Genomic DNA, 20017 nt, shown 5'->3' with positions numbered 1-20017 from the left:
TACTGAGTTCTCTAGTGTTCTACTGAGTTCTCTAGTGTTCTACTGAGTGCTCTAGTGTTCTACTGAGTTCTACTGAGTTCTCTAGTGTTCTACTGAGTTCTCTAGTGTTCTACTGAGTGCTCTAGTGTTCTACTGAGTTCTACTGAGTTCTCTAGTGTTCTACTGGGTTCTCTAGTGTTCTACTGAGTTCTACTGGGTTCTCTAGTGTTCTACTGAGTTCTACTGAGTTCTCTAGTGTTCTACTGAGTTCTCTAGTGTTCTACTGAGTTCTACTGAGTTCTCTAGTGTTCTACTGAGTTCTCTAGTGTTCTACTGAGTTCTACTGAGTTCTCTAGTGTTCTACTGAGTTCTCTAGTGTTCTACTGGGTTCTACTGAGTTCTCTAGTGTTCTACTGAGTGCTCTAGTGTTCTACTGAGTTCTACTGAGTTCTCTAGTGTTCTACTGGGTTCTCTAGTGTTCTACTGAGTTCTACTGGGTTCTCTAGTGTTCTACTGAGTTCTACTGAGTTCTCTAGTGTTCTACTGAGTTCTACTGAGTTCTCTAGTGTTCTACTGAGTTCTCTAGTGTTCTACTGAGTTCTACTGAGTTCTCTAGTGTTCTACTGAGTTCTACTGAGTTCTCTAGTGTTCTACTGAGTTCTCTAGTGTTCTACTGAGTTCTCTAGTGTTCTACTGAGTTCTCTAGTGTTCTACTGAGTTCTACTGAGTTCTCTAGTGTTCTACTGAGTTCTACTGAGTTCTCTAGTGTTCTACTGAGTTCTACTGAGTTCTCTAGTGTTCTACTGAGTTCTCTAGTGTTCTACTGAGTTCTACTGAGTTCTCTAGTGTTCTACTGAGTTCTCTAGTGTTCTACTGAGTTCTACTGAGTTCTCTAGTGTTCTACTGAGTTCTACTGAGTTCTCTAGTGTTCTACTGAGTTCTACTGAGTTCTCTAGTGTTCTACTGAGTTCTACTGAGTTCTACTGAGTTCTCTAGTGTTCTACTGAGTTCTACTGGGTTCTCTAGTGTTCTACTGAGTTCTCTAGTGTTCTACTGAGTTCTACTGAGTTCTCTAGTGTTCTACTGAGTTCTACTGAGTTCTGCTGAGTTCTCTAGTGTTCTACTGAGTTCTACTGAGTTCTACTGAGTTCTCTAGTGTTCTACTGAGTTGTACTGAGTTCTACTGAGTTCTCTAGTGTTCTACTGAGTTCTACTGAGTTCTCTAGTGTTCTACTGAGTTCTCTAGTGTTCTACTGAGTTCTACTGAGTTCTACTGAGTTCTACTAAGTTCTCTAGTGTTCTACTGAGTTCTACTGGGTTCTCTAGTGTTCTACTGAGTTCTCTAGTGTTCTACTGAGTTCTACTGAGTTCTCTAGTGTTCTACTGAGTTCTACAGTGTTCTACTGAGTTCTACTGAGTTCTACTGAGTTCTCTAGTGTTCTACTGAGTTCTACTGGGTTCTCTAGTGTTTATTTTTAGTTCTACTGAGCTCTAGTGTTCTACTGAGTTTTACTGAGTTCTCTAGTGTTCTATTGAGTTCTACTGAGATTTACTGAGTTCTCTAGTGTTCTCCTGAGTTCCCCTGAGTTCTCCTGACTTCCCTTGACGTATCTTGAGTTCTCCTAATTTCTCTTGAGTTCTCCTGAGTTCTCTTGAGTTCTCTTGAGTTCTCCTGACTTCTCTTGAGTTCTCTTGAGTTCTCTTGAGTTCTCTTGAGTTCTCCTGACTTCTCTTGAGTTCTCCTGAGTTCTCTTGACTTTTCCTGAGTTCTCCTGACTTCTCTTGAGTTCTCTTGAGTTCTCTTGACTACTCCTATGTTCTCCTGACTTCTCTCGAGTTATCTTAACTTCTCCTGAGTGTTCTCATGTTCTATATGTTCTGTTTCTCAGCGTCAGCGTCTCCGGCAGCTGATCCTGAGGCAGCAGCAGCAGAAGAGTGCTCTGCGTCAGGAGAAAGGTCTGCAGGAAGCTGGTTCTGCTGTTCTCCCCGGACCCCCTTCTGGTTCTGCTGCACCACGTCTCTGGCCCCAGCCGGACCCCTCAGCTAACCCTCCTGCAGAGATGTTTGGAAGGCCCCCGCCTCCTTACCCCGGCACCATGAGGCCCGTTGGACCAGCTCAGGTTCCCCGGTTCCCTGGAGGGTTCCCTGTGGAGCAGCAGAGGGGCTTCACCCCCAGAGAGATGGGGGTCCGAGGCCCGGTCATGAGGTGTGTTAGAAAAATCTCCCTGGTCAATGGCTTTAGCTTCAATCTCAGGATCCATGTATTTATTATCCTCTCAAGAATGGAAGTAGTCATCACATACTGAGCATTTGTTGGCTTTTTTCAGAAAATCGCAAAATTCTGACTTTTTTTCTCAAAATTATGACTTTTTCTCAAAAATCTAAAAATTCTGACTTTTTCTCAAAATCTAAAAATTATTACTTTTCTGAATACTTAATATTTTTAATAATCACTCGTCACCGGCTTGAGCTTCAATCTCAGGATCCATGTATTCCTGATCCTCTCCAGAATGGAAGTAGTCATCACATACAGAGCATTTGTTGGATTTTTTCAGAAAAATCCTGACTCTTTCTCAAAATCCTGACTTTTTCTCAAAATCCTGACTTTTTCTCAAAATCCTGACTTTTTCTCAAAATTCGCAATTTTTCACAAAATCTCGAAATTCTGACTCTTTCTGAATACTTAAATGTCAATAATCCCTGGTCCCCGGCTTGAGCTTCAATCTCAGGATCCATGTATCTGTGGTCCTCTCCAGAATGGAAGGAGTCATCACATACAGAGCATCAACTAGTTCCTGAACAGTGTCCTTCACATGCTGATATCCAAGAGAGGGAGTTACACAGTCACAAGATGGAGGAATAGAAAGCAGTATTCAATGTTTACTTCAGATTAGCTCCACGTCAGAAATGAGCATGCTTGTCATATGTCTATCTCCATAGAGGCTGAATCATCATGTTAATCACATAGCTATCATATGCCTCAAACAGTCCTGATGCTCTTCTAGGTAATCATACATCCTGTCATGTTCACAGCTACAGTTGGGATACCTTTGTTATCATGTGACTCTCATGTTGGAAGAGGACGTTCAGGATTGTCCCTACAGTATCGTTCTGGTTCTCTAACGCCTCCTCTCTCTCCTCCAGGTTTGGCGTTCCTCAAGGAGCTCCAGCAGGGCTCCAGGACTCCTTCCTGCGTCTTCCCCAGGGATCAGTGCCTGTCTCTGGGCTCGGCCTGATGGAGGGAGTCCCGGCCCAGATGAGGAGGCCGATGCCGGGGGATTACACCGGGATCCGGCCCCTCCCTGCTCCTGGAGCTCACCCTCACATGATGCAAGGTAACCGACAGTATAATGCAGCAATTAATCAATTAACAGAATAAAAATTACGAACTATAAGGCCGTCTTATTATCATATTCACTGATTAAAGTCCATCCATGGAGGACCTTTACACCCAGCGGCTCAGCAAGAAAGCCCTCAGGATTATAAAAGACCCCCATGCCGTCTGGCAGGCGGTACCGCAGAATCAGGACTAAAACCACCAGATTCAGGGACAGTTTCAGGACTAAAACCACCAGACTCAGGGACAGTTTCAGGACTAAAACCACCAGACTCAGGGACAGTTTCAGGACTAAAACCACCAGACTCAGGGACAGCATCAGGACTAAAACCACCAGACTCAGGGACAGTTTCAGGACTAAAACCACCAGACTCAGGGACAGCATCAGGACTAAAACCACCAGACTCAGGGACAGTTTCAGGACTAAAACCACCAGACTCAGGGACAGTTTCAGGACTAAAACCACCAGACTCGGGGACAGCATCAGGACTAAAACCACCAGACTTAGGGACAGTTTCAGGACTAAAACCACCAGACTCAGGGACAGTTTCAGGACTAAAACCAGCAGACTTAGGGACAGTTTCAGGACTAAAACCACCAGACTCAAGGACAGTTTCAGGACTAAAACCATCAGACTCAGGGACAGTTTCAGGACTAAAACCACCAGACTCGGAGACAGTTTCAGGACTAAAACCACCAGACTCGGGGACAGTTTCAGGACTAAAACCACCAGACTCAGGGACAGTTTCAGGACTAAAACCACCAGACTCAGGGACAGTTTCAGGACTAAAACCACCAGACTCGGGGACAGCATCAGGACTAAAACCACCAGACTTAGGGACAGTTTCAGGACTAAAACCACCAGACTCAGGGACAGTTTCAGGACTAAAACCAGCAGACTTAGGGACAGTTTCAGGACTAAAACCACCAGACTCAAGGACAGTTTCAGGACTAAAACCATCAGACTCGGGGACAGTTTCAGGACTAAAACCACCAGACTCGGGGACAGCATCAGGACTAAAACCACCAGACTTAGGGACAGTTTCAGGACTAAAACCACCAGACTCAGGGACAGTTTCAGGACTAAAACCAGCAGACTCAGGGACAGTTTCAGGACTAAAACAACCAGACTCAGAGACAGTTTCAGGACTAAAACCACCAGACTCAGGGACAGTTTCAGGACTAAAACCACCAGACTCGGGGACAGTTTCAGGACTAAAACCACCAGACTCAGGGACAGTTTCAGGACTAAAACCACCAGACTCAGGGACAGTTTCAGGACTAAAACAACCAGACTCAGGGACAGTTTCAGGACTAAAACCACCAGACTCAGGGACAGTTTCAGGACTAAAACCACCAGACTCGGGGACAGTTTCAGGACTAAAACCACCAGACTCGGAGACAGTTTCAGGACTAAAACCACCAGACTCAGGGACAGTTTCAGGACTAAAACCACCAGACTCAAGGACAGTTTCAGGACTAAAACCACCAGACTCAGGGACAGCATCAGGACTAAAACCACCAGACTCTGGGACAGTTTCAGGACTAAAACCACCAGACTCGGGGACAGTTTCAGGACTAAAACCACCAGACTCAGGGACAGCATCAGGACTGAAACCACCAGACTCAGGGACAGTTTCAGAACTAAAACCACCAGACTCAGAGACAGCATCAGGACTAAAACCACCAGACTCAGGGACAGTTTCAGGACTAAAACCACCAGACTCAGAGACAGCATCAGGACTAAAACGACCAGACTCAGGGACAGTTTCAGGACTAAAACCACCAGACTCGGGGACAGCATCAGGACTAAAACCACCAGACTCTGGGACAGTTTCAGGACTAAAACCACCAGACTCGGGGACAGTTTCAGGACTAAAACCACCAGACTCAGAGACAGCATCAGGACTAAAACCACCAGACTCGGGGACAGTTTCAGGACTAAAACCACCAGACTCAGAGACAGCATCAGGACTAAAACCACCAGACTCAGGGACAGTTTCAGGACTAAAACCACCAGACTCAGAGACAGCATCAGGACTAAAACCACCAGACTCGGGGACAGTTTCAGGACTAAAACCACCAGACTCGGGGACAGCTTCAGGACTAAAACCACCAGACTCGGGGACAGTTTCAGGACTAAAACCACCAGACTCGGGGACAGCTTCAGGACTAAAACCACCAGACTCGGGGACAGTTTCAGGACTAAAACCACCAGACTCAGGGACAGTTTCAGGACTAAAACCACCAGACTCAGGGACAGTTTCAGGACTAAAACCACCAGACTCAGGGACAGTTTCAGGACTAAAACCACCAGACTCAGAGACAGCATCAGGACTAAAACCACCAGACTCGGGGACAGTTTCAGGACTAAAACCACCAGACTCGGGGACAGTTTCAGGACTAAAACCACCAGACTCGGGGACAGTTTCAGGACTAAAACCACCAGACTCTGGGACAGTTTCAGGACTAAAACCACCAGACTCGGGGACAGTTTCAGGACTAAAACCACCAGACTCGGGGACAGTTTCAGGACTAAAACCACCAGACTCGGGGACAGTTTCAGGACTAAAACCACCAGACTCGGGGACAGTTTCAGGACTAAAACCACCAGACTCGGGGACAGTTTCATCCCACAGGCCATACGACTATTAAACACCTGAGCTCTGTTAAGTGCCCCCAGAAACATTAATCTGTTTGTCATCTTGCAATCTACTTACTTATATAAATAGTCACCGCAAGAAACCGTATTTAATCTTGTCTTAATGTACATAATTTAATTTAATATTCTGTTCTTGTACATATCATATTCTATTCACATGCATATAGACTTTTTGTACTATTTTGTATTTGGTATTTTATTATATATGTCTCATTGTTGGAGGAGCTCAGGTCAGAAGAATTTCATTGCCATTTCTACCCTGTAGCTGCTGAGCATCTGATGATAACACCTTGAATTTGATATCCCCCTCCTCCCCCCAGGTGTCCAGCAGCCCTTCCTCCCGCGCTCCCTCCCCCTGCAGCAGCACAGCATCATGGGACAGCCGTACATCGAGCTGCGTCACCAGGCTCCAGAGCACCGTTTGAGGCTGAACTTCCCCCAGCCTGAGACCCATATTCTGCCCCCCAGAGACCCTCATCCTTCCCCCCTCAGACCCATGGGCCAGCAGGTGACTCTGGAGCATCTGAACCAGCAGCAGCAGCATCAACAGAGCCTGGAGAACCTGGAGGAACACCTGGAGGACTCGGCTGTGAAAGACCTGGAAGACGTGGAGGTGAAAGACCTGGTGGACCTGAACCTGAACCTGGACCCTGAAGACGGTACGCTTTTATTTTAATGAGAATACAGTAAATATTTATAAACTATTAAGTTCTGCTGAGTTATATTGACATATTCTGTGTTCTGCTGAAGTTCTCCGGAGTTCTCTTGAGTCCTGTCGAGTTCTGTTGAGTCCTGTCATGTTCTCTTTAGTCCTGTTGAGTTCTCTTTAGTCCTCTTGAGTCCTGTCCAGTTCTCTAGAGTCCTGTCATGTTCTCTTGAGTCCTGTCGAGTTCTCTTGAGTCCTGTCGAGTTCTGTTGAGTCCTGTCGAGTTCTCTAGAGTCCTGTCATGTTCTCTTGAGTCCTGTCGAGTCCTATTGAGTCCTGTCGAGTTCTCTTGAGTCCTGTCGAGTTCTCTTGAGTCCTGTCGAGTTCTCTTGAGTCCTGTCGAGTTCTCTTGAGTCCTGTCGTGTTCTCTTGAGTCCTCTCGAGTTCTCTTGAGTTCTGTTGAGTCCTCTCGAGTTCTCTTGAGTCTTCTTGAGTCCTGTTGAGTTCTCTTGAGTCCTGTTGAGTTCTCTTGAGTCCTGTTGAGTTCTCTTGAGTCCTCTCGAGTTCTCTTGAGTCTTCTTGAGTCCTGTTGAGTTCTCTTGAGTCCTGTTGAGTTCTCTTGAGTCCTGTTGAGTTCTCTTGAGTCCTGTTGAGTCCTCTTGAGTTCTCTCGAGTTCTCTTGAGTCTTCTTGAGTCCTGTTGAGTTCTCCAGAGTTTTCTTGAGTCCTGTTGAGTTCTCTTGAGTCCTGTTGAGTTCTCCAGAGTTTTCTTGAGTCCTGTTGAGTTCTCTTGAGTCCTGTTGAGTTCTCTTGAGTCCTGTTGAGTTCTCTTGAGTCCTGTTGAGTCCTCTTGAGTTCTCTTGAGTCCTGTCGAGTTCTCTTGAGTCCTCTTGAGTTCTCTTGAGTCCTGTCGAGTTCTCTTGAGTTCTGTCAAGTTCTCTTGAGTCCTGTTGATTCCTGTTGAGTTCTCTTGAGTCCTGTTGAGTTCTGTCGAGTTCTCTTGAGTCCTGTTGAGTCCTGTTGATTCCTGTTGAGTTCTCTTGAATTCTCTTGACTTTTCTTACTACACTGCAAACTATCTGTTTTAATTCTAATGAGGTCACTTCCTGCCTCCTCTCTCAGGTAAAGAGGACCTGGATCTGGGAACCAACGACCTCCACCTGGACGACTTCCTGCTGTCGGGGAAGTTCGACTTGATCGCCTACGCCGACCCGGAGCTGAACCTGGAGGACAAGAAGGACATGTTCAACGAGGAGCTGGACCTGGGAGAACAGGTGGAGGAGGCGGGGGACAGGAAGTCAGAACTGGCTCAGGTGAAACAGGAAGTTCTGGACGGAGCCCAGACTGAAACAGGATGTGGATCTGGATCAGGATCAGGGTCTCTGCCGGCTTTCCAGACCCAGGAACAGGCTCTGTCAGTGGGCATGGCTCCTAGGGTTCAGACCCCCATGGCTGGAGGTAAAGAAACGTTTTTTTTTGCACATTTCCAAATGTTGTTTCTGTGGAGGAAATTCTTAAGAGACACTGATGAATGGACCATTTTTGACCAAGTTTTTATTTTGTTATATTTAATAAAGAAATGGATCTCAAATGCAGGAACAGAGCAGCTTCATCCTCAGAGGATAACATGGCTTTGCTGATTACAGAAACATTATATATTAGAGAGAAAATATCCAACTGGTCCCGCCCTTAAATCCTCTTAGGGATCATCTAAACACCATTAAACCCTCCAGTCCTTAAACATTTACTAATCCACCTTTTGCCCTTCCTGAAAAGTAAATCCTAAACACATGTCTCTGTTAAACACATAGCATTCAAAATACTACGAGTAAAAGGCAATCAGAGTATAAGACATAATCCATATATTATTTAAATGATTATATGAACATTTGACACGACAGTTTCTACATCTAAACGTTTTGTTTCCCTGCTTCAGCTCCGCGGCCCGTCTTCCAGCAGAGACCGTTTGGACCCCCTCCCTCGACTCTCTTCCCCCCCCAGAACCAGCTCCCTCACCCGGGCACCTCCACCCAGAACCAGGGCCCCTTCCTCCAGAACCAGAACCAGAACCAAAACCAGATCCAAATCCAGATCCAGAACCAGATCGAGACACAGATCGCGGACCAGATCCAGAACCAGCTCCAGTTGCAGGATCTGGAGCAGAGGCACCTCCTCCTTCAGGACCAGCCTCTCCTCCTGCAGGACCTTCTGGATCAGGAGCGCCAGGAGCAGCAGCAGCAGAAACAGATGCAGGCGCTGATCCGACAGAGGGGCCCCAACGACCCAGGGGCCCCCCCTATAGGTAAGACCAGAACCAGGAGCGCACCACATACAAAAATAAATAGATATACACATTTTTTTTTTCTCTGCTTTTTATACAGCTATCACTTATGTTGTGTGCTTTTACTTTTATAACAAACAACATTTCAAAATGTTTCCCCTTATACTTCCCAAACTCTAGCACGTACTCGTTCAAATTTGTTTCTTCAAATGTATAGCATCATTTTTCATGATCATGATTTTGTGTAAATGAGGTCTTTTTGTCCATACATGTCATAAAGGAGAGTCAAATGTGTGGTTTACAGTAAGTGGGAATAAAGTTGCCTTAAAAGGTGAACACAAAAAAAAACTGGTCATCGTGCAAAACCAATTCAGAAATAATTGACAAGATCAAAACGTTAAATACAGCAGAGAAAACAACAAGAAAACATTCAGTCATAAATAATAACAATTAAAGGTGGGGTAGGTAATTCACTTCTGAAACACTTGTTATATTCCATGGAATGCTCTCAACATCCCGATAGCAATGAATATATTAAATGCTTTGACAATAAATCCATAAATAAATGTCATCTGTGGAAGCCGTAATATTGTAAAAAGCACGACCAATCATCTGCCTCGGCCCGGGTCAGATAACTGGATGGCCTACTCGTGCCCTCATTGGTCATGTGCGCGTTCGTGTGTGTTGGAGGAGGGGCTCTGTGAGGAAGTCTGAAGGAAGGGGCAGATACTAGGATACTCGGCTGCGTACTAGGGTGGTCCTTAAAATTGAAAGTGGGAAAGTGTAAGCTCCAACCCCCAGAATTCATTCTATTAGTCAAGAAAACTCTCCTGGTGTTTTCCTCAATCTGACAGCATGTACCCCCCCCCCCTCATCGACCTGGAAGTGTAGCCTCAGTTGCAGCACCGTGGCTGCTGGTGTGGCAGCCCAGCTCGATGAGGGGGGGGGGGGGTACATGCTGTCAGATTGAGGAAAACACCAGGAGAGTTTTCTTGACTAATAGAATGAATTCTGGGGGTTGGAGCTTAAATTAAATGAATTTGAATTTGATGTACATGGCACTAAAGACCACCCTACTGCCTACTTTCAAATTCTAGCGCACTCCAGCTGGTTTCTCTATTCTTACCTACCCTACCTTTAAGGGGAGGAAAGGATAAACAAATGAATCAAGATGACATGGTGAGTTTAGGCGACTTGACCTTGATCACATTGTATGAAGTGTATACTACACACTGCATTATTGTAGTAGCATTACAGGCATCCATCTCTTTTAAAAAATGTCGGTTTCTGAAGCCCTAAGGCATTTGTGATTTTCTCCATTCGTGTGCTTTTAATTTGAGGCTTCGTGTTTCTGTGTTTCCTGCAGACTTCGACTCGATCTCAGACCCCATCATGAAGGCAAAGATGGTGGCTCTGAAGGGAATCAACAAGGTGATGACGCAGAGCAGCCTGGGACTCAACCCCATGGGCATCAACAGGTACGCACATTATTTACTTCAAGAGTAACCCGAACCCTATTTATTTTGTATTCAGCTTTTCACATCATAGACAATACAATATTCTCTGTAAGCCTTCTGTAGTTTACAGTGAGATCTGAACAAATACATAAAAATCCCTTCTAGACAAATGATGGTTGAAATTAAAGAGACCCCATGCTGTGTTTTGGGGTTTCCCTTTCCTGTAGTTTTAACATCAAGTTTAAAAAGTGACATCACTATGTAACACTCGCACTCCTATTGGCTAGCGTTCCAACACATTGTACGTAAGGAGGCGGGACATCTCTTAGCCATTGACCAATCACAACAGAGCTGGCCAGTGTCACTGTATCTGCTTCTCCTGTTGACATAAATGTCTCTCCGTGCACTTTAATAGATGCAAAATGTATACACCTTTTTCTGTATATTAATTATTGAATGTGTGTGTGTGTCAGGTTCCAGCAGGCTCCAGTACCCCCGGTTGCTCCGGTGGTCCCTGTGGCCCCCGTGGCCCCGGGTCCTGAGGCGCCCCCTCCCCACATGGTGCTGCAGGTGAGTTACAGCAGATATAAAGTGTGTTTACTGGGGCTGCGGTCGAATAGTCCGTTTAGCTCAGGAACCTTCCTAACGGAGTGAAATGACCCGAAGTCCCTCAGTGGCAGCCATGATAAGAGCCGCTCCAATTCTCTAGATGAAAGGAAAGGAGGTTTCAAACTTCCTTTATAACCTCCTTTAGCTTAGGAACCACTGGACCTCCCTAACCTAAAGGAGAGGAGAAAGTGCTGCCCCACAATGCCTTGCAGCCGCGGCATTTATAGGCGAGGGAATATTCCGATTATGAACGAGAAACGATATCATGAAAGTTACGGTGCTTATTAAGCATTTTAAAACGTATGTGGTAAGTTGCCAAAGTGCTTTGTTTTGAACGTTCATCAGTATTATAATCTAAAAGAGAAATATGAACGTTAGTTTTTACTGAAATGATCAAATAAAGTCAACATTTCACAGTCTTTAATGAGCTGTGTGGGGTTTGTTCAACTTTTAAAAGATGTTTGAATGGTGATATACACAGTGATAGATGTTAAGGACTAACGTTTATAATAAATACATTTGTATTGATTTGAAGATCTTTTCATACAATTATACGTATTGGGATCATTTGTATTAATGTGGACCGGAGGGAGAGGGTGACGAGCATAAGTTTCACTTTCCTTTTTTATTTCAATTCCAACTTTGGTCATGAAGAATATGTTTCTCTGTTGTCCCCGTTCATAAAGCATAACAGCATCAGAGCACGGTGCAGAGTCTCTAGATGAGTTTACAGTAGTCCCTCGTTCTTATTAAACATCCATGTTGTAGTCCGCTGTATAGAAAACTGTAGTTTCCATAGTTTCCCCACAGCAGCAGCAGGCGCACATTCATGACGTCCGCTGGCGCATCATAAACACGTCGGATAGTGGAAGTGCAGTCGATTCTCTAAAGTACCGCAGTCTCTTCTCCTAAGTCCTTTTGAATTCTCCTATCCACTATCCCTTAACCCCGTGACCTTTCACTCAGAGGTCAAGGGATAGACGATAGGGATAGACGATGGGGATAGACGATGGGGATAGACGACGGGGATAGACGACGGGGATAGACGATAGGGATAGACGATAGGGATAGGGATAGACGATAGGGATAGACGATAGGGATAGACGACAGGGATAGACGACAGGGATAGACGACAGGGATAGACGACAGGGATAGACGACAGGGATAGACGATAGGGATAGACGACAGGGATAGACGATAGGGATAGACGATAGGGATAGACGATAGGGATAGACGATAGACGATAGGGATAGACGATAGGGATAGACGATAGGGATAGACGATAGGGATAGACGACAGGGATAGACGATAGACGATAGGGATAGACGATAGGGATAGACGTTAGGGATAGACGATAGGGATAGACGACAGGGATAGACGACAGGGATAGACGATAGGGATAGACGACAGGGATAGACGATAGACGATAGGGATAGACGACAGGGATAGACGACAGGGATAGACGATAGGGATAGACGACAGGGATAGACGATAGGGATAGACGATAGGGATAGACGATAGGGATAGACGATAGACGATAGGGATAGACGATAGGGATAGACGATAGGGATAGACGATAGGGATAGACGACAGGGATAGACGATAGACGATAGGGATAGACGATAGGGATAGACGTTAGGGATAGACGATAGGGATAGACTATAGGGATAGACTATAGGGATAGACGACGGGGATAGACGACAGGGATAGACGATAGACGATAGGGATAGACGATAGGGATAGACGATGGGGATAGACGACGGGGATAGACGACAGGGATAGACGACAGGGATAGACGATAGACGATAGGGATAGACGATAGGGATAGACGACAGGGATAGACGACAGGGATAGACGATAGGGATAGACGATAGACGATAGGGATAGACGATAGGGATAGACGATAGGGATAGACGATAGGGATAGACGATAGGGATAGACGATAGGGATAGACGATAGGGATAGACGACAGGGATAGACGACAGGGATAGACGACAGACGATAGGGATAGACGATAGACGATAGGGATAGACGATAGACGATGGGGATAGACGATGGGGATAGACGACGGGGATAGACGACGGGGATAGACGACGGGGATAGACGACGGGGATAGACGATAGACGACGGGGATAGACGACGGGGATAGACGACGGGGATAGACGACAGGGATAGACGATAGACGACGGGGATAGACGACGGGGATAGACGACGGGGATAGACGACGGGGATAGACGACGGGGATAGACGTTGGGATAGACGATAGGGTTAGACGACGGGAATAGACGACGGGGATAGACGTTGGGGATAGACGATAGGGATAGACGATAGGGATAGACGATAGGGATAGACGATAGACGATAGGGATAGACGATAGGGATAGACGATAGACGATAGGGATAGACGATAGGGATAGACGATAGGGTTAGACGACGGGAATAGACGACGGGGATAGACGTTAGGGATAGACGATAGGGATAGACGATAGGGATAGACGATAGACGATAGGGATAGACGATAGGGATAGACGATAGACGATAGGGATAGACGATAGGGATAGACGACAGGGATAGACGATAGACGACGGGGATAGACGACGGGGATAGACGACGGGGATAGACGACGGGGATAGACGACGGGGATAGACGACGGGGATAGACGTTAGGGATAGACGATAGGGATAGACGATAGGGATAGACGATAGGAATAGACGACAGGGATAGACGATAGGGATAGACGATAGGGATAGACGATAGGGATAGACGACAGGGATAGACGATAGACGATAGGGATAGACGATAGGGATAGACGTTAGGGATAGACGATAGGGATAGACTATAGGGATAGACTATAGGGATAGACGACGGGGATAGACGACAGGGATAGACGATAGACGATAGGGATAGACGATAGGGATAGACGATGGGGATAGACGACGGGGATAGACGACAGGGATAGACGACAGGGATAGACGATAGACGATAGGGATAGACGATAGGGATAGACGACAGGGATAGACGACAGGGATAGACGATAGGGATAGACGATAGACGATAGGGATAGACGATAGGGATAGACGATAGGGATAGACGATAGGGATAGACGATAGGGATAGACGATAGGGATAGACGATAGGGATAGACGACAGGGATAGACGACAGGGATAGACGACAGACGATAGGGATAGACGATAGACGATAGGGATAGACGATAGACGATGGGGATAGACGATGGGGATAGACGACGGGGATAGACGACGGGGATAGACGACGGGGATAGACGATAGACGACGGGGATAGACGACGGGGATAGACGACGGGGATAGACGACAGGGATAGACGATAGACGACGGGGATAGACGACGGGGATAGACGACGGGGATAGACGACGGGGATAGACGACGGGGATAGACGTTGGGATAGACGATAGGGTTAGACGACGGGAATAGACGACGGGGATAGACGTTGGGGATAGACGATAGGGATAGACGATAGGGATAGACGATAGGGATAGACGATAGGGATAGACGATAGGGATAGACGATAGACGATAGGGATAGACGATAGGGATAGACGATAGGGATAGACGATAGACGATAGGGATAGACGATAGGGATAGACGATAGGGATAGACGATAGGGATAGACGATAGACGATAGGGATAGACGATAGGGATAGACGATAGGGTTAGACGACGGGAATAGACGACGGGGATAGACGTTAGGGATAGACGATAGGGATAGACGATAGGGATAGACGATAGACGATAGGGATAGACGATAGGGATAGACGATAGACGATAGGGATAGACGATAGGGATAGACGACAGGGATAGACGATAGACGACGGGGATAGACGACGGGGATAGACGACGGGGATAGACGACGGGGATAGACGACGGGGATAGACGACGGGGATAGACGACGGGGATAGACGACGGGGATAGACGATAGGGATAGACGATAGGGATAGACGATAGGAATAGACGACAGGGATAGACGATAGGGATAGACGATAGGGATAGACGTTGGGGATAGACGACGGGGATAGACGTTAGGGATAGACGATAGGGATAGACGATAGGGATAGACGACAGGGATAGACGATAGGGATAGACGATAGGGATAGACGTTGGGGATAGACGACGGGGATAGACGACGGGGATAGACGATAGGGATAGACGATAGGGATAGACGATAGGAATAGACGACAGGGATAGACGATAGGAGCTGATTTTTGGACTATTCGACTGCAGCCTAAGTATTTAAGATGCAAAGTGCTTCCTGGTTGTAAAGTGAGTTCAAGTAAACAGGAAGTGTGTGTTTCCTCTTCCTGTCAGGACGGGAAGCTGCCCCCCCGGCTGGTGAGACCGAACCCCCCCAACTTCAGCCCGGGCTTCAGCAGTGAGTGCATTCATCACAACCTTTATTTAGAGTGGCCCAGGCCTTCGTATATGTTTCTGTATGTGGCCCTTGGTGAAAAAAGTTTGGACACCCCCTGTGTTATGGTGTATTTCAGACGAGGCTCAGAGACGGCAGTACGAGGAGTGGCTCGGGGAGACGCAGCGCCTCCTGCAGATGCAACAGCGCCTCCTGGAGGAGAAGATGGCGGCGCACAGGAAGACCAAGAAGTCTCTGTCGGCCAAACAGAGGACGGCCAGGAAGGCGGGAAGAGAACTCACCGAGGAGGACGCCAACACCATGAGGAGCGTCAGCGAACAGCAGGGGGCGCTGCAGAAACAGCTGGAGCAGGTAGAAAATAACTGTGACTCAGCAGAAACACTAACACTGACTACACTAACACAGACTACACTAACACTGACTACACTAACACTGACTCAGCAGAAACACTAACACTGACTACACTAACACTGACTCAGCAGAAACACTAACACTGACTACACTAACACTGACTACACTAACACTGACTCAGCAGAAACACTAACACTGACTACACTAACACTGACTCAGCAGAAACACCACTCACTACACTAACAGTGACTCAGCAGAAACACCACTCACTACACTAACACTGACTCAGCAGAAACACCACTCACTACACTAACACTGACTCAGCAGAAACACCACTCACTACACTAACAGTGACTCAGCAGAAACACTAACAGTGACTCAGCAGAAACACTACACTAACAGTGACTCAGCAGAAACACTAACAGTGACTCAGCAGAAACACTAACACTGACTCAGCAGAAACACTAACACTGACTCAGCAGAAACACTAACACTGACTCAGCAGAAACACTAACAGTGACTCAGCAGAAACACTACACTAACAGTGACTCAGCAGAAACACTAACAGTGACTCAGCAGAAACACTACACTAACAGTGACTCAGCAGAAACACTAACAGTGACTCATCAGAAACACTACACTAACAGTGACTCATCAGAAACACTACACTAACAGTGACTCATCAGAAACGGCTGATTTGACTTGAGTGTGTTTTTTGTTGTTGTGTGTTTTTAGATCCGTAAGCAGCAGAAAGATCACTCTGAGTTGATCGAGGACTACAGGAGTAAACACCAGAGAGCCGGCGGCCCCCCACAGACGCCCCTGCTGCCCTTGCCAGGAAACCCCGTACAAACACTCAGACCAAACACCCCTGGTTGGACCCCGGGGGGCGTCGGGGCTCCGGGGGTTTTGGGGCAGAGAATGCCTCTTATTCTGTCCAATCAGATGCCCCCTCAGATGCCCCCTCAGATGCCTCCTCAGATGCCCCCTCAGATGCCTCCTCAGATGCCCAATCAGATGCCCCCTCAGATGCCTCCTCAGATGCCCAATCAGATGCCCCCTCAAATGCCTCCTCAGATGCCCAATCAGATGCCTCCTCAGATGCCTACTCAGATGCCCAATCAGATGCCTCCTCAGATGCCCAATCAGATGCCCCCTCAAAGGCCTCCTCAGATGCCCAATCAGATGCCTCCTCAGATGCCTACTCAGATGCCCAATCAGATGCCTCCTCAGATGCCCAATCAGATGCCCCCTCAAAGGCCTCCTCAGATGCCCAATCAGATGCCCCCTCAAATGCCTCCTCAGATGCCCAATCAGATGCCTACTCAGATGCCTCCTCAGATGCCCAATCAAATGCCTCCTCAGGTGCCTCCTCAGATGCCCCCTCAGATGCCCCCTCAGATGCCCCCTCAGATGCCCCCTCAGATGCCTCCTCAGATGCCCAATCAGATGCCTCCTCAGATGCCTCTCTCCCAGCCTAAAATCCCCTCAGTAACACAGACTCCTCCCATCACTGCAGGGCCACGGGGTCCCCCACCCGCAGCAGCAGGGGCCAATGGAGCTTCTCAGGTAACGCACCTGTAGTGAAACTTGAAATGTAATACAAACAACAAGAGATAAATGTTAGACTATTAAGAAATACAAATCTATAAATAGCTCCAACAGGTGTTAATGTCATGTTTTCTGAACGCTGTGTTTTTTGCAGGTGAACTTTGACGACAACAACCCGTTCAGTGAAGGCTTTCAGGAGAGAGAGAGGAGAGAGAGACTGAGAGAGCAACAGGAGAGACAGAGAGTGCAGCTGATGCAGGAGGTGACACACACACACACACACTGAGAAAACTGTGACACACACACACACACACACACACACACACACACACACACACACTGAGAAAACTGTGACACACACACACACACACACATAGAAAACTGTAAAACACACACACACACACTGAGGAAACTGTGAAACACACACACACACACTCACTCACACACACTGAGGGAACTGTGAAACACACACACACACACACACACACACACACACACACACACACACACACACACATAGAAAACTGTGAAACACTCACACACACACACACTCACACACACTGAGGAAACTGAAACACACACACACACACACTCAGACACACACACACTCACTCACACACACACACTGAGGAAACTGTGAAACACACACTCAGACACACACACTCACTCACACACACACACTGAGAAAACTGTGAAACACACACACACACACACACAGTCATGATCATAGTGTATAAAGAGATGACATCACAATAACCCTCATATTGCAGAGTTTAAGGATTAATAAAGTGTTAATAACTAATCACCCCGCTGCCCCCTCGTCAGGTGGAGCGTCACCGGGCCATGCAGCAGAGACTGGAGCAGGAGCAGCAAGGCATGCTGGGAGTTGGAGTCCCTTCAGGTCCTCGGGGGGGCGAGGGCAGTCTCTCTCAGATGCCCTTCTTCAGCTCAGAGTTACCGCAGGACTTCCTGCAGTCGCCCCCCCCCTCCAGACCCCAGCTGTTCCCCCCCCCCTCCTCCTCCATGATGTCACTTTACTCCGATGTTCTGCCCGACGACAGGCAGAAGAAGAGAAGCCGCACCCCTTTGTCTTCTGATGACATCACAGCCCCGCCCACTCCCGCCAGGTCCGACACTTCCTGCTCCACGCCCCCTCGAGCCAGCCTGGACCAATCGGAGTTCAGCTTCTCTGTAAGCCCCGCCCTATCTGGGCTCGCCCCCTCCTCAGAGCTGGAGAGGCAGCTGTCCGTCACCCAGAGAGGCCCCGCCCCTTTAGGTCGCATGGAGGTCAAGGTGAGGTCATATCCCCGTTATTTAAATTAAATTACATGTTTTTTATCTTAACATTACAACGTTTTTTTCAACTTTAAAGAGTTTTCTATATTAACCCCGTGTCTCCCCCTGCAGCAGGAGCGAGTGGAGGGAGGATCTTGTGGGGGGGGAGTGATAAAGATGGAGGACTGTGGGGGGGGGGGATGGGTTTTTCTCCCCCTCTCCCCTCCATTGTGGGGGAGACGGAGGTAAAGAGCTGCTCCGTCACCTGCTGAAAGAAAAGACCTCCCCTGAAACCCTCCAATCACCAGGGGCCGCCAGACGCCTGCCGTCCAATGACAGCGTCCGATCTGAGGAGGAGGAGGGACCAGGGATGCATGGCAACGTGGTGAGGAGCATCGAGAGATCATTGATCAATAAAAAGATCATAATCATAGTTAAACATATTAATACAATGATCATTAAAAATGCTAATAAATAAATAATAATATAATTAATAATAAAATATATCAAATACATAATTTCAATAATTAATCATTTTAATAAATAAATAATTATAATACAACAATATGTATAAATATATAATAATATAAATTATAATTAAAAATACTAGTAAATAAATTATAATAAAAAGATCAATTACAATTATTAATAAAATAACACAAATAATGGTTAAAAATATTTATAGATACATCATTAAAATAATTATTAATATTAATAAATAATTATAATAATGATAAAAAAGCTAAATATGTTAATTAATAAAAACAATTCTGTAAAGCGACCTTGGGTCCCCTGAAAGGCGCTATATAAATCTAAGTTATTATTATTTATTATTATTAACCCCTGTGTGTTCCTGTAGATGGACTCCCCCGACTCTCTGGACCCCTCCGGCAGGAAGAAGCCCCCCCGCTGTAAGAGACTCGCCCGACCAGAGAAAGGACCTCCGAAAAACAAGAGGAGGAAGAAAGAAGAGGAGCTGCTCTCCTCCTCATCCTCCTCCGAGCTGGTGGGGACTCACCTGCGACAGGTAGAGGGGATACTAGATCATATTGTGACTGAGAAACTATTCAGAATCAGAGTCAGGTTTATCACCAGGCAGGTTGACACATACGAGGAATGTGACTTGGTGTTTTGGTGCAGACATGAAAGCAGTGGCGAGCCGTGACTTTTATACCTAGCCCTCACTATCGCTGACGTGAGCCATCAATCCATCGATCATAAATCTATCGATTTGATTGATGATTCCAAAATGATAAAAGTAGGGTAGACATGTGGATATTATCCGGCTGAACAAAACGTGCATTTATCAAACAGGTTCGTTCCACAGACCTTATTTCCAGCTCTTCTCCAAAACCCTCGAGGGAACCGGAGCGCAGCTTCCGGGTTTCAGGACGCGTCACTGCACCTCTCTATAACACACATGCATAAACCTCACAGCGGGCGGAACTTGTCATAAAGCCAGCGATAATAA

The 20017-nt window shown here is 46.8% G+C and overlaps 1 protein-coding gene across 1 annotated transcript in view; it reads left to right on the top strand.

Annotated features, from left to right (window-relative positions):
- Window positions 1-20017, top strand: part of LOC117496408 (histone-lysine N-methyltransferase 2C-like) — a gene marked incomplete at its 5' end in the record, with an annotated part of 48868 nt that overhangs the window by 14319 nt on the left and 14532 nt on the right. Inside the window, 15 exon segments of the mRNA XM_034148068.1 lie at window positions 1869-2185; window positions 3124-3314; window positions 6299-6637; window positions 7746-8081; window positions 8560-8925; window positions 10271-10382; window positions 10835-10931; window positions 15309-15372; window positions 15488-15720; window positions 16456-17289; window positions 17426-17533; window positions 18097-18564; window positions 18679-18733; window positions 18786-18931; window positions 19406-19573. Of these exon segments, the coding sequence (XP_034003959.1) occupies window positions 1869-2185; window positions 3124-3314; window positions 6299-6637; window positions 7746-8081; window positions 8560-8925; window positions 10271-10382; window positions 10835-10931; window positions 15309-15372; window positions 15488-15720; window positions 16456-17289; window positions 17426-17533; window positions 18097-18564; window positions 18679-18733; window positions 18786-18931; window positions 19406-19573 (3834 nt within the window).

Source organism: Trematomus bernacchii, unplaced genomic scaffold (assembly GCF_902827165.1).
Source record: "Trematomus bernacchii unplaced genomic scaffold, fTreBer1.1, whole genome shotgun sequence".
In the NCBI taxonomy this organism is placed as follows: domain Eukaryota; kingdom Metazoa; phylum Chordata; class Actinopteri; order Perciformes; family Nototheniidae; genus Trematomus; species Trematomus bernacchii.
This window is presented reverse-complemented; position numbering and strand designations above follow the sequence as displayed.